Source organism: Terrapene carolina, unplaced genomic scaffold (assembly GCF_002925995.2).
Source record: "Terrapene carolina triunguis isolate 2854851 unplaced genomic scaffold, T_m_triunguis-2.0 Scaffold171, whole genome shotgun sequence".
In the NCBI taxonomy this organism is placed as follows: domain Eukaryota; kingdom Metazoa; phylum Chordata; order Testudines; family Emydidae; genus Terrapene; species Terrapene triunguis.
Genome location: NW_020664522.1, coordinates 596,806 through 612,361, shown reverse-complemented (window position 1 = coordinate 612,361; position 15,556 = coordinate 596,806). Strand labels below are relative to the sequence as shown.

Below are 15,556 nucleotides of genomic sequence, written 5' to 3'. Positions count from 1 at the left end.
TCCAGGATTTTGGAATAACTACAGTAAAAATGGCCACTGGAGAACCCACCCTACATTATATACAATACCCTGTACATGCTAAGTCAAGGCACTAATAAGATTGCTTTAGTCACTTCCACAAGGGCCACCTGGATGTATTCATTGAAGATGCTAGTTCTTTACCTTCATAGTGAGTTTTCCAGGAACTGAGACATACATTATCCAACACAAATGGCCAGATTCTTGGTTCCTCATCTAGCTCTTTTGTGCTGCTCATGCTATACAAAGTAGTTGGAAAATTGCCCTAAAAATACAGCTAGGGAATCTCTTGCATAAGGTAATTCACAGGTGGCACAAATCTGGTGTGGTTGGTGTTGGGGGTAGGGAAAGGGAAGGAGGGAGAATGCCTGGAACAGGAGAGGAGGTAGCCAAAATGCCTTATGCTACAGCAATCCATAACCAGTGGGGCAGAACCAAGCAGGCCATGCCATTACAGCTGGCATAATTTAAAGTAGCCCATAGATTGCTCAAAGTTATGGAGGGGGCTGAAATGACTTTCTCTCAACCCTAGGATCAATGGAGTAGGAGGGTGGCTTAGAGCACACCATGGTTACAGCTCAAGATTTGGCCCAAAAAGTTTGGGACCTATTAACTGCAGCTCTTCCATCTTGTGCTGCAATTCTGTCAGTTCTCCAGATAAATAAGCTAAGTCTGAGGATGGGGTGGTGGGTAGTAGAAAGGAGTACTGGTGATTCAACAGATGTCACTCTTCCCTCTGAGTCAGTACTGAAGCACTGCATCAGCAGGGCATTACAACCCCATTGCCTTGGCCAAATTCAAACTCAGAAAATTATATTCTGCTTCCTTGCATTCCATCTGCATATTCACCTGAATAGGGTATTCTTCACTTCTTCCTCTAGACCAGGGGGGGGCAAACTACGGCCCGGGGGCTGCATCTGGCCCTTCATATGTTTTAATCTGGCCCTCGAGCTCCCGCTAGGGAATGGGGTCGCGGGCTTGCCCCACTCCGCATGTCCCGTGGCTCCCAGAAGCAGCGGCATGTCCCCCCTCCAGCTACTATGTGAAGCAGCATGCCCCCCCTCCAGCTCCTATGCGTAGGTTCCCATTGGTCAGGAACCGCAGCCAATAGGAGCTGCAGGGGCGGCACTTGTGGACAGGGCAGCACGCAGAGCCGCCTGGCCATGCCTCCGTGTAGGAGCCGGAAGGGGGACATACCGCTGCTTCCGGGAGCTGCTTGAGGTAAGCGCCGCCCAGATCCTGCACCCCTGACCCCCTCCTGTACCCCAATCCCCTGACTCAGCCCTGATCCCCCTCCCATCCTCCGAACCCCTTGGTCCGAGCCAGGAGCACTATCCTGCACCCCAAACCCCAGCCCCATCCCAGAGCCCACATCCCCAGCCAGAGCCCTCACCCCCACCCCCCTGCATCTGCCCAGAGCCCCCTCCAACACCCTAAACTCCTCGTTTCTGGCCCCACCCCAGAGCCCGCACCCCCAGCTGGAGCCCTCACCCCCCACACACCCCATCCGCCAATTTTGTGAGCATTCATGGCCCACCATACAATTTCCATACCCAGATGTGGCCCTCGGGCCAAAAAGTTTGCTCACCCCTGCTCTAGACCTCAGCAGGATTCATAACAGGATTAGAAATGTATATGGATAATGAGAATATCCACAGTTACATTAGGAAGGATTTTAAAAATGTTTTTTAAGGAGGGATATAAACTCCCATCCTTTGAGGCATAAGCCAACCACTAATGAGTCAGGAAGAAACTTTCCCCATGAGCAGGCTATTCCATAATTGTCTATTTTGAGATTTCCTCTTAAGCAACTGGTATTGGTCAATGTCAGGGAGAAGGTACTGGATTAGATGGACCATTGGTCTGCTCTGGAATGGCAATTCCTGTATCCTGCCTATTGTCTACCTTTTTAAACAGTTGTTACAGTTCACCTCAAACATGCTTTTCACAACTGGTTGAAGAGAATCTTTTATGTAAAGTGCTTTGGGATCATTTGCAATGAAATGCACTACAGAAATGCATGTTGTTATTAAAGTAATGCTGCCCCATTGCCAGTATGCAATCTTCAATTTGAGAAAACTATGTTCACACTGTGGCTGACCCAGGACAGTTGTCTCCTACTGCACCCTGCTGATGGACTTCGTCCTTTAGCTCAAGTGGTAGTGCCTTGTGCATTGAATTTAGAGGTCGTAGGTTCAATCTCTGCTGACAAACCTAGCCAGTTGGTGTTATATATTTAATTGTTTACATTTGTTTGGTCTAATACCTTCTTATATATGGTTCATTCTATATGGGAAACAAAATGGACCAACTACATGACAATTGCCCCCAATTCTCCATCTAATAAAATGATCTTGGGGAAAGCCAAAAAATGTGGACATGTGGTAACTCTGTCGCTGTCTCACCTTGAGCACATATAGTTGGCTAGTTGCATTTCATTGTCTTATCCTATAACTTCTCTGTAAAGATTTTATTTATCTTACTACCAGCTTTCTAGATTTATGATGCTCATGTTTCTGATTTTATGGGGCCTTTTATGATTGGAGCTTAAGTGATTATTGAGTATCCCATCTGAGAGGGTTCTGCATGAACTTTTCACAAAGGGGCATCAACTTTCAATTCTGCTTGCAACTTAAACTTGAAATGTGATTGATTCACTCTGGCAAAATCACCACCATTATTAATTATTCACCCTCTCAAGAAAAGCTCATCTCCTGCAACTTAAAATTTCATTAACTCAACAGGCAGCAGGGAGAACTATCCAGGATGAGAAAAGGAACAGTCTGCTGCTTTTTAATATTAGCTGCTGGGCATCTCACCTTGGAACAAGGACCTCCACTTATTGGCTGTGCCAAGCCTTGCATTTAGAAATGTCCTGTGTATGTGTCTCTCACATGATGGGCTTCTTAGCTCATGATCCATAACTGAGACTTGCTATTCTGCCGGGCTATGCTAGCTGGAAATAGCCTGGGAAGCACATGCTCTGGAATTCCCAGCGAGGATGGGAGAGCAATTGATGTCTCAGTTTGATACCATTTATCTTCTCATTTTAATTATTCTACTCCTGCTAGCAGCTGTTTCCACTGTACTTCTAAGCTGAGGAAAAGAGAAGCACCAAGAATCCACTTCAGATGGGCACAGAAAAACCCCCAGTGTGGATTCCCCATGACTGCAGCAGGCAAAAAACTACCTAACACACTAGGGCCAGGAAGGCTCCCGCAGACGGCACATACACTTTGGAATATGGAGAAGGAGAATATCCTCCTCAAATAAGCTCCAGCTTCACCTCTCACCTTCAACTATCCACTTCCATTCCTAACAACCAATAGATTGACCCGAAAGGGTTGCCATAAAACCAGCAGATAATTATTCCCTATTCTTTTCAAACATACTGTAGGATCCTTAACAAGAGATACAAGGCAGAAGTGTCCTTGACTGAATATATCTGAAAGATAGTGCCTACCTCCAACCTCTTCCTTTCTACTGACCCACATACCCCACTGCAGCATCAGCACTGAGAGCGTGAACACAAGTTCTGCTGTGGGGCTTCAACACCGCTTCATCGCCATAGGACTAAGGAAGCTGGCCTCTGTTCAAAAATGCCTCATTTTACATGGCAACACGCAGGAGGGTCCCTTCCTCCTCCCCTCCCCAATTCACTCCCCCAAATTTAAAAAAAAAAAAAAATCAGACCAAGGTTGCACACTACTTATTTCTAAATCTTGAGTTCTCCGAGTCTCTCAAAACCCTAATAGAACATTTTAGGTCATCTCAAGCTAACGTGGAGTTTCTTGGAAAAGACCCAATCACACAATATACACTATAGAAATGGACAGGGCCATGAGTCTGGATCTCAACCATCTCCAAAGTGCTTTTTTGAGGGCCTGGGGGTTGCTGAGAGGGCATTCAGAACCCATGTCACAGCTAAGGCTGATCTACAATACAGTTTTTCAGGATGAGGAGGTTTGGATAGTTCAGATCAGCATCTGACCCTTTGGATGTATCTCTGAGCTCAACAAAACCTGTAGATCATTTGCAGTTCTCTAATAGCTAACACAAACAATGCACAGTAGCTGGGCCCATCACTCTGGTGCTTCATATGCATATATTTATTTTATCTGCAGTAGGCCAAATATATCACATTTAAACTGCAGTTACTGGAAATAACTGCAGTACACTGATATTTTCAATAGTGGTATTCATATATTTACACCAACAGTTTTGCCATGTCACTTCTTTAAAATATCCCTCAAACTATTTTAGAGCATGACAACGACTAACCTAACCTACTAGGCAAAATTCAACTCCTAATGAACTTTTCAAAAGGGAAGCATATGGTTAGGCAGGACGCTGGGAGGCAGGATTACTGCATTCTATTCCTGTCCCTGTTACGGACTTGTTGTGACATTTAGCTACCTCATTTAGATTCCCTGTACCTCATTCTCCCCATCTGTAAAAGGGGAATAATAATAATAATATTTTATGTCTCTCTGAGCAGATCTGCTGATTCCGAAGTTGGACGTGGCCTGACAGTAAATGGGTCCGTAACAATAAGTCTGACAACCCCTGAGCAATTAGAGTTGGCATCTCCTGTATTTACCACTACTGTATTTTCCTCTTGATTCAAATAAAAACAATTAGCTCCTCACAGTCCAAGATGCTTACTATTTTACATACCAAGGTACCTGAACCGCTTGCTGACCAGGTCCAAACAGAAGACTACGTACTGCAGTGGAACTACTTTGATTTTTAAAACTTTACTCCAAAAGGTCCCCGGAACCCAGGTTCTAGAGTAAAATGCTTTTCACAGTAAAGTTTTTGCTTGTGAGAATTATCTTCCAGACATGCCCTCTCCCTCCACCCCCCATTACTTTTGCAAATCATCCTTACAAGTTGGGAGCTACAGATGAAAACAACATGATGCACCTGGAGTGTCAGAAGAGCTCAGGAGAGGCAATGCACTAGGAAGGAATAAGTGAGACACAAAGAGCTGTGCGATGGTTGCTAAGGCCTCGTCTACGCTACCGGGGTAAGTCGACCTAAGTTACGCTACTTCAGCTATATGAATAACGTGACTGGAGTCGACGTAGCTTAGGTCGACTTACTGCGGTGTCCTCACTGTGCTGCATCAACGGGAGACGCTCTCTTGTCGACTTACCTTACCTCTCTCGTTCTGATGGAGTACCGGAGAGCTCCCTGCCATCGTTTAGCAGGTCTTCACTAGACCCGCTAAATCGACCCCCGCTGCATCGATCGCAGCAGTGTCAATCCCCAGTGGGTGTAGACATGGCCTAAGATAGCACAGCACAGATGCACACAGCTCTGTCAAGGACAGGTGCTAGGACAGTATATGATAGGGCCACACACCAGTACCTTTTAGGGATGCCACCTGTCCAAATTTTCCCAGGATCATCCCTTTTTGGAGGCAACTGTCCTGTGAAATCTGTAAGGGCGCTCCACGCACACTGCCAGTGGTCCAGTTTTATGGGCTCAGGATCATCCTTGATGTCCCAGTTTTTTCTACCTCAGAGGTGGCAACCCTAGTTCCTCGGGCACCAGGATGGCACAGCATAGGGACACACAGCTGTTCTTGGATTGCAAGCATAGCTTAGGGCACCAATGAGTAGTGGAGGGGTGAACCAGGTGTATCCAGGACTCTAGCAAACAGGAGGCTACTGCACTGGTACGGTTGCGCATGGCTGCAAGGCTAGTGGGTAATGCACAACTTTGCCCAAGGTGCAATGACAGCAGAAAACACATATGCACAACTTGATGTACACATCATGCCAAGAAGTACAAAAAAAAAATGGTAACTTTCTTTCTCAAGGTCCTACTAACAAGGGCCTAGGCGATATGTAAGGGTTAAAGCTTCTCAGAGAAAACAGCTTTTAAAGGGGAAATGCTGGCCCTAAAAACTTGACAGCATCCTAATGGCCTTCTCAATGAACTTGCTTGGAGAACAAAATGATCCTTCCTGTGAAACAGTGTATTTAGTAGATAATTCCTCTCTCTTTCAGACTAGTCAGATTTGGTATTGACCCACACATAGTCTATGCTTCACTGTCACGGAGTTCTAGTCTTAAGACAAGGTGCATGAATGAAGCATCCATGTGCTAGATAACATTTTTAAAATGTCTCACAGCAGAATGACTTAAAGAGAGCAATCATTATTTTAATATCTGTACATTCCAGGTAGGGATATGCATGTTGGAAAATTTCGGAAACATAAAACGAGAATTTATCCGAAGAACCAGGAACAATCCTGTGACAAACACTGTATTCTGATGGGGACTGAGTAGCCAGAAGTTGAAACCAAACCTCAAATCAAAACATGACATCCTAGATCTCAGGCAGCTTTAATGTATACAGCTACAGACCATTGACAGAATGAATTCACACAGTAGAACCACTTTTAAAAAATATCTCGCTCTCTCTTCAGCAAGAAATTTTGCACGGCTTGGCACATTTTTAATTATACAGGGTAAGACAATTAGATAAACTGCCAGAACCCAAGATATTAACATACGGTACCTTGTTGGGACTGTACAAGCAGCACAGGTCCCTCCCAAAATATTAGTGATGCCGGGGTCGGACTCATCCCAGCTAGCTGCTCCCCTCCTGCCTCCAGTTGCAGAGCTCTCACACTTGGTCTCACACAGACTGAGCGTTGAGCCCTGATTCATGATTTCAGGCTCCAGCCATGGAATGCAGCCATTGAAAACTCAGAACTATTTTTACCCTTAACCAGCCGCAGCATTTCTGTCCTATAAAGATTTCTAAAGATAAAGCCTTACTCTAAGCACACACACACACAGATACACACCCTCCTAACTAACTAGGATCTAGGGCTGCCTGCAGTGTTTAATTTGTGCCAGGGCTTGCCAGATATGAGCCCCGGCACCTCTAGGCTTGGCAGTTCATAATCCCAGCACCTCTGGGCTTGCTGCATCAGTTATGAATGTAAAAATATTGCTTGAGCCCCGGCACCTCTTTCATTACAGATTAAGGACTGGCTGCTTGGCATTTAATGTGGCTTTAAGCTGCACAGCTGCTATTAACAAGAAAAAGCAGTTCACAACCTGACATTATTGACAGCCCTCAGAAGTCAAGCGTTTGAGCTCAGTTGTCAAAATGAGAAATTCCTCAGCAATGCTTCACTTCAGGAGGTAAGATTAACTTGGGCAGAGACCGGCCATATTGTCGGTCTTGTACAGCACCAAACACACTATCTGTATTTAACAGATATGTAACAACAACTTAGGCTGACCTTCGGACTCTAGTCGCAAATAAAAATCACTACATCTCTCAGCTCTGTTCTTACAAGAAAACCCAACCACGAGTCCCATACAAATCCTACAAAACTGACAGGGAATCTCAGCTTTCTTTGACTTTTTATCAAGGACATTGCTAAGCGTATTGAACTGTCTCAAATTCATGATCAGTATCCAACCACAGTCAGACTATGTTACAAGAGCTAAATCATAAGATTACACTGGCCATTATGTCAAAGTTCAAAGGAATAAACATTAGCAGCTGGCACACATAGGGTGGTTCTTCCTCTTAAGGATTCCAGCCATGTATTTAAGAGAAAATAAAATCTCTCTGAGGCAGAGGGAAATACAGAACAAAACAAAAAGAAAACAAATACCTTGCTTACTGCATAATTTACTATAATCAAACCTGTGCACATGTACTTTAGTAGAGGACAGCATATAAATAAACAGAACTATAATAGAGTTTAAAAGAGAACTAGATAAATTCATGGAGGTTAAGTCCATTAATGGCTATTAGCCAGGATGGGTAAGGAATGGTGTCCCTAGCCTCTGTTTGTCAGAGGGTGGGGATGGATGGCAGGAGAGAGATCACTTGATCATTACCTGTTAGGTTCACTCCCTCTGGGGCACCTGGCATAAGCCACTGTCAGTAGACAGGATACTGGGCTGGATTGACCTTTGGTCTGACCCAGTATTGCCATTCTTATGTTAACAATTGCATAACTGGACACATACAATGGGCCATATTCACTACTGGGAGCTCAATAACTCAAACCCTTGGTTGGCTCAGATCCTTTTAGGCAGTGGTAAAGATCTGTAAGCATTTATGAGGAACACACGGAATGTGTAAAGTGAGATCCAAAATTTTAGGACAATTGTCAGTAAAGATCAAATATTATTAAAATAATTATTATTTGTATTATGAAAGCTCCTAGAGACCCTAGTAAGAGGTCCAGACTCAACTGTGACAGACACCATTCACACAGATAAGAAGCTGGTCCTTCCCCCAAAGAGTTTCTAATCTTATGAGGAAAGACAGCAGGCAGATACAACAAACAGAAAGGGGGAAGCACAAGTTACTGGGGAGGCAATTATGATTAGCATTAATAAGCAGCTGTCACAAACTACCAGCTTACGGGACAATTTTAGGTACCACAACCCTGACAGTGTCCCTTCAACAAGCAGCTGCAATGTGACCTATAATGCCCTGTTGTAATGACATAAAATGCAATCCTGTGATACAATGATGTAGGCCTGATCCAACGTATTCAAGGTGCAACAGTGCAACCTTTGTAAGAAAAACAAAAAGGCACACAGGGACACCTCTTTTGGCTTTTCAGCAGAGTCCCTCGGGCACTGGATGCAATGTTTCTGCAGCACAGAAGGATGTGGCCCCTTTAAGTAAGTCTGGTGCCGGAATTCTACCCCCTGCTGGCTGAGTGCATTCGGAATGTCGGTTAAGGAGCGAAGGGTTGGTGTGGGGGAGAAGGGGCATGCTGCAGTTAGGTTCTGTGCATGAGAACATGAAACATACCTTCAGTGGGCCCATTATCTGACACCAATGACCTAGCGCTTGGAAAGGGCACTAAATACATAAAGGAATGATGTGAGGTTGTAATGTCTTGAAGCTCGAGCCACTTTAACCTAGTGTTGTGGGAAATAAAGTGGAAGCAATGCTGTTACTGTAAATGTCGCTCTCCATGAGGGAGTATTCCTAGTAAGCACACTCCTGCTATTTGTACAATGAGCTGACTCTCCAGCAGCTCTCTCTAAATTGCAATGAGCCACCAGAAATTCAGTGAGCTGCAGAAATCCAGAGGAGAATAAGACTGGCTAAAAAAAGACAGTATGCAACTAGCATTACAGCAACTGCCACCTCTCTATACTGCGAATTAGGAAGAAAAGGCTCCCGAGCATTCAAGCAATAATCACCTGCTGGTTCTGTTGATAGCACCAACAATGTCTCAAATTACTGACTTTCCACAATGAAGAGAAAAGTTGAGAGGCACTGAAAAAAATCTTACTTGTGCTCTGCGGCAACTTTTGGGTCTCAGTCGTATTCTACTAAATAGACTGTAGCAAAGTTCAAGTAATAGGCTTGTCTAATTTGATCACTATGGGCCCGATGCAAAGTCCACTGAAAGTTAATGGATTTTGAATCAGACCCCTGCTGTCTGTTTCACTGCTACCTTACTCCAATTCTTCTTCCCTCAGCGTAACTCACTTTAAATCTATGGAGTATAAGTGGAGTAAGGCAGTGGTGAATTAGTCCCTAGATATTTAGGGATACCTAGGATGCCCAAGAACAGCAAGCATTTTTGTTTTAATGTGAGAAGTCTTTGCGACATTAGGCAATATGGCTAGATTAGTGGCTACAGTGTGCATACATGCTGTGATCACCAGAGAAGGAGACCTGTCCTCCAAGAGATGCAGAGGAATTGGAGTAGAAACTTCCTTCCCCCTCGGAATGGGTAATAGTTTAATGAAAGGATAATATGCCTAATCTTTATAATGAGAAGTCCATTTTACCTGCAGCACCTAAATTCTGAAACAAAGATGCTCAGTTTCTGTAGTAGTGTAAGATGCACAGAAAGATATCCTAAAATGGGATTTATAACCAGATCTTCAGAGTCTCACTGACTTCATTGGTCATCCACGTGGACACAGTGGTCTATGCTAGCAGTTCCCAATACAGGATTGAGGCCTAACTTCTCACCCAAGACTGGGCATGTACAAAGCTATGCATCCAGACAGTCAACATCAGCTGGGCAGGGAAGGTGTTAAGGGAAAGCACCAAAGAACGTTCTATGTTAAGCAAGAAACAAACAAGGTACGTGAAAGGCAGTTTGCGCTGGAGAACATTTGTCCATCATGCTCTTCATGGTGAGAGATCAGGGGTATACCAGACTGGCTTTGGCTTTCTTGAGAATAGCTTGTCTGTTACAGCTGTACAAAGTCTGTTGACCTCTTTGTAAACTAAAGATTAAAAAAATAATTACACAGAAGTTAAAAGCAAATCTTTTCCCCCCTATAAATGTTATGCCTTACTGAAAGTAAAGTAGCAGCTTAGGAGTATTATTAAACAGTTATTATTCTGTTATTTACAGCCCAGTTGATCAAGAAATTGCCTGTGATGCAATCACTAGACAGCAATGGTTTAGAAATAATATTTACAAAAAAGAAAAAATTAAACACCCAAATCCACACAACTGTTTCTTCCCCAAGCTTTTAAGTCTCAAAATAAAGAGGAAGAAATCCACAGATGTCATGCAGTAAGAATAATTACAGTGACTAGAGGAGATTTTAATACATCAAACAAAGATGGGAGGGTAAATGGAAGAACTGACAAAAGCAATTAGTAATATCGGGTGCCTAATTTGAGACAACTTAAAGAGGGATCTGGATTTCAGAAAATAATGACAGCCTTTTTAAGGTATCTTGAGTTGGGCACCCAAAAATCATTAGTTGCTTTTGAAAAATCTTGGCCTAGATTTTTATGTAGAAAGGGACAGATATCATGAAACAATGTATCTTCCTTACATGTCATTGTATAATATCCCACTCTTTAGAGACCAACATAAAGAAACAGGTAGAGAATTTGAGACTGGTTTACTAAATTTTAGTTTTTAAATGTTCAATAAAAATTTCAACCCACAATAACATAATGCAAATGCCAAAACCCAGAAAGTTTTTCTACTGTTTTCCTTTATTGTTTAAGATGCATGGCAAAGCTGTGAGCTCCAGCTACAAAGGAGAGGTTGAGCGAAAAGATTTGACAGCTGCCCTAGTTCCCACAACTTCCTAACAGTGCTCAGAGGACACAGCCATCTCTCACAGGAATTGAAAAAAAAAAAGTGGAGAGGGAAAAAAATCAAACAGCACAGATTCCAAAACAGGAGCTTTATTCCACGCTTAGTCCCCAAGTTAACTGTTTTATCATCTCTCTGATCTTTGTCTGCACATAAATGTAAACACACACAGGTACCCATACACAGGCACTCATTTCCCCATGGGAAAGGTAGACTCAAGATCCAGTGCCCGCAACTAGTTGTCAGTGCCCATCAAAAAGACACCTATATTGAAGTGAGAAACATGAGAGAGAGAGAGAGACAGAGCGCGAGCGAGAGTGCATGCTATAATGGGGCAGATTTTCAAACAAACTCTGGGAGCCAGCTTCTGTATTGTGGGCATGATCTGTGCCCACAAAGGTGCCACTATTGAGCCCAATTCTGCAAGGTGCTGAGTACCCTCTACTCTCATTCACTTCTTAGAGGCCTTGACTATTTGGAATTAGCCATGGTTCAGCAGTCAGTGGCCAGGAACTGGTGTAGCTTGCACCTATGCAGACCTACAGTGTAGACAAGACAAGGAAAGCCGCAATTTGCACTAACTGAACTTCAGTTTCAAAAAAGAGTGAGGGCAACCAGTGCAAATTGTGCCTTTTCTAGCCTATGCTTGTGGCTTGCACTGAAGCAGGTACACTGGGTGCTGGCCACCAATTGTTGAATCCCAAGCACAGACAAAACACACAGCACTTCTCAGGAGATGCTTAAGTTCTTTGCAAGATAGGCTCATTAGTAATTAGTAGTGTTCTCTAATTTGTAACCACAAACCACTAGAGGTTTAACCATTGATAACTATTCTCGTAACATTATGGGCACAAATTGTTGTGTGCGCCAAATGTTGTCCATTAATGAAAATCTGGGGCAGTGTGTGTGTGTGGAGTTGTCACATATGAATATATTTGTTTGGCTGAAAACGTCTATAAAATTCCATGAAAAACAAAAACTTGAAAATCCTAGCATTAACGTCAAATCTGAGAAATCAACCTCTGGAAATCCCAGAAGCTTAGGTTCAACACTCAACTCTAACACTGCTCCTGATGAGTTTGCCTTCAGTTCTGGTCTGTTTGTATCTGTGACAGAGTATAACCCCCCACACCCTGCAGGCAAGAAGGGGTTAAAGAGCAGCTTTGGACTTAGGCAGCCCTGCCCCACCACAACTGTGAGGCATGCCACTCTTGGTGGAGGAGCCTTAAAGAAGCTGCTCAGTTCAAAAGGCCCAAGACAGACCTCTCACACTCAGCTCCCAGAGATGAGAACTGTAACAAGCCAAGCTACCTTAAGCTAGCTGTGAATATAGAATGGTAGGACTGATGACTGGAGGATCTGGGTAGGACAGAGAAACTGGAGCTGCTCCTTATTTCTATTAATTTCACTTCTTTTTCTTTATTACCTTGTAGACTGTGACTAGGGGCTGGGCCCCAGGACAGAGTCCTGCTGAAAACATGAGCCTCCTGAGGAGAAGGTGGACACATTGTAGTTAAGTCACCCAGGGAAGGAGCAAGATCTCTAGCCAGACCAACCACAAGGGTCCCTGGGCTGAAACCCAGGGTAGAGGGAGGGACTGATTCCCTTACAGCCACACCGGCAGGACTAGCCAGAAGACTCCAGATACAAGGGTCCAGAAAGACTATTGGACCTGGGACTATTGGGTGAAAACCCTGGTGTGACACTGGCAAGACAGACGCTAGCTCTTGCCTACAATGCAGTCATTAGCTAAGAACTGACAACCTTGTAGCTGGAGACCAGATCAGGTCACCTCTGTTAGTTTTGCTCAAAACAGGTATTAGTCTTATAAGGATGTATTTCATCTTTAGACTCTGAAATGCTTGTAAGTTGCTGCATGTATTAATCTCATTGGAATGTCTATATTCCGTGCTAGAAGAAAAATAGGACAGTTCAGCTTTATAACTTTGAAAATGTTTGCTCTGAAGTTGTGAACTCAGGCACGGGAATCATTCCACCCCTGCACCCCTACCTCCAGTAGGACTATCAAAATCAGATGGGCCATCAAAGATAATCAAAATACAAAGGATTGGTTAATGGCCCTATCGCACCTGGGAAATGCTACGTGTAAGGACGATCATACTGTGGGCTGAACGAAGGAAATAAAACAAAGCCACAGGAAATTTTTCTATCTTTTTGGCTGTTTGAATTCTGAAGGGCCACAGACTCTAAACTGAAGCCAGAGATCCCCAGCGGCTGACTCCTGGGTCTGCACTGAAAGACACTTTGAATTGACAGATCACTACAACTGTGGCTCTTGGGATTTAGATGGTCACTCATTTGCATTTATATGTTTGCTTGATTTAACCTATAAATAACTCTTATTTTTTCCTAGTTAATAAACCTTTAAGTTAGTTTATTACAGGATTGGCCACAGGTGTTGTCTTTGGTGTGAGATCTAAGATATAAATGTATCTGTGGTAAGCGACTGGTCTCTTGGGACTGGAAGCAACCTGAATATTTTGTGGGTTTTGGTGTAAATGACCATTTATCACTAAGTTCAGCTTGCCTAAGTGGCAAGATAGACCGGAGAGCCTCAGGGGACTGTCTGTGACTCCATAATAAGACTCTTATAGTGATCCAGGAGTTCACATTTGTTACTGGCTTGGTGAAATCTAATTATAGAACATACCTCTAGTTTGGGGTGTCTGCCCTCTTTTTGACAGTCTGCCATGAGGAAAGCACTCATGGTCGTGAGCCACTCCAGACAGCATGATGCCTGCAGACCAAAGGTGGACCTGGCTGATGGGCCAAGCCAAAGGGGAATGACAGGCAGACCTGGTCAGCTGGACTGTAGAGCAGTGGTTCTCAACCAAGGGTACATCAACTCTAGATATTTGCCTAGTTTTATAAACAGGCTAATAAAAAGCACTAGCAAAGTCAGTACAAACTAAAATTTCATAGACAATGATTTGTTTATACTGTTCTATATACTGTACACTGAAATGTAAGTACAATATTTATATTCCAATTGATTTTCATTTTTACCATATAATTATAAAACAAAAGTCAGCAATTTTTCAGTAGTGGTGTGCTGTGACACTTTTGTATTTTTATCTCTGATTTTATAAGTCTTTAAAGTGTGGTGAAACTTGGGGGTTCACAAGACAAATCAGACTCTTGAAAGGGGGTACAGTAGTCTGGAAAGGTTGAGAGCCACTGCTGTAGAGGACAAAGCCCTGCAACATCACATCTAACCACGAGGAGGGGCACCAATTGGTCAGTCCCTTTGTCACAGTATCATTACATATTATTTGTCCAAAAATGCAACATGCAACAATAACTGGAATTTCTTGTACAAACTCTAATTTCTCTCTAAGCTCCATGTTCTTTCCCAATCTGTTCCGGTCTCTCTGCTCTTTATCCCCTCCTTCTCTAACTACTCCTTTCCCCCTACCCCCATTCTTATTGCAAGTCTCCTGCATACAGGATTCATTCTTCTCTCTGCTCTGATTTGCTAATGTCATATTCAGTAAGGAAGATCTATTGGACTATCTGTTGGACACAGTGTTACCTGTGTGGGAAGAGGAAGTAGGATATCTGGGTTCCACACAGCAGCTCCAGCTCCCAAGTAGCTAATGCTGGTGCCTCCAGGGCAGCTCCAGTGCTGCATGAGGGCAGCTCACCAGAACAGGAAGGCGGACAGGAGGGGAGAATAGTGCCCGCAAATAATTTGGCACTGTGGGTAGCTGCCCACGATACCAAATGCCAGCCCTGTTCAAAATTTCTGGTTGTGGTTAGGCCTCCTAATTTAAAACTCATTATGCCCATGCCATATCCATTCTAATGTCACCTGCGGAACTGAGGGATGGCACCTGGACCCAAAAAATGTTTGTTTCTTCTGGTTCCTCCACCAGCAGCCTGCGGCCAGCCAATGGAACTCAGCGGTATGTCATGCTGTTGCTTCTTAATAACTTCTTGTTCTTGTCAGGGTCCTCTGAGAGGCCCAAATCTCAAGGATCCTTCCTTAATCCTCCCACGGAGAATCCCCAAGTCAAAGTCACAGAGTACTTCAGGGGTCGGCAACCTTTCAGAAGTGGTGTGCCGAGTCTTCATTTATTCACTCTAATTTAAGGTTTCGCATGCTGGTAATACATTTTAACGTTTTTAGAAGGTCTCTTTCTATAAGTCTATATTATATAACTAAACTATTGTATGTAAAGTAAACAAGGTTTTCAAAATGTTTAAGAAGCGTCATTTAAAATTAAATTAAAATGCTGATCTTACGCCACCAGCCTGCTCAGCTCGCTGCCAGCCTGGGGTTCTGTTCATCTAGGCTGGAAGCGGGCTGAGCAGGGCCTGAGGCCGGGACCCCAGACCTGGGGGGGGGGTGTTTCAGGGGTCAGGTCAGAAGGCTGGGGTGTATGTGGGGGGGAGTTCAGGGATCAGAGCAGAGGGCTGGGGTGTGGGGGGGGG

General features: G+C 43.8%; 1 protein-coding gene across 2 annotated transcripts in view; it reads right to left on the bottom strand.

The window, feature by feature from the left end:
• TSPAN4 (tetraspanin 4) overlaps positions 1-15,556 on the bottom strand; it is a 422,001-nt gene that overhangs the window by 380,807 nt on the left and 25,638 nt on the right. The window contains exon 1 of one of the 2 annotated variants that reach the window (XM_024216406.2): positions 6,550-6,622. The exons of the other annotated variant lie outside the window; for it this stretch is intronic. Coding sequence (XP_024072174.1) covers positions 6,550-6,616 — 67 coding nt within the window. The 5' untranslated portion in view covers positions 6,617-6,622. Of the gene's footprint in view, positions 1-6,549; positions 6,623-15,556 lie in introns of those variants that run through there. 2 annotated transcript variants of the gene reach the window in all.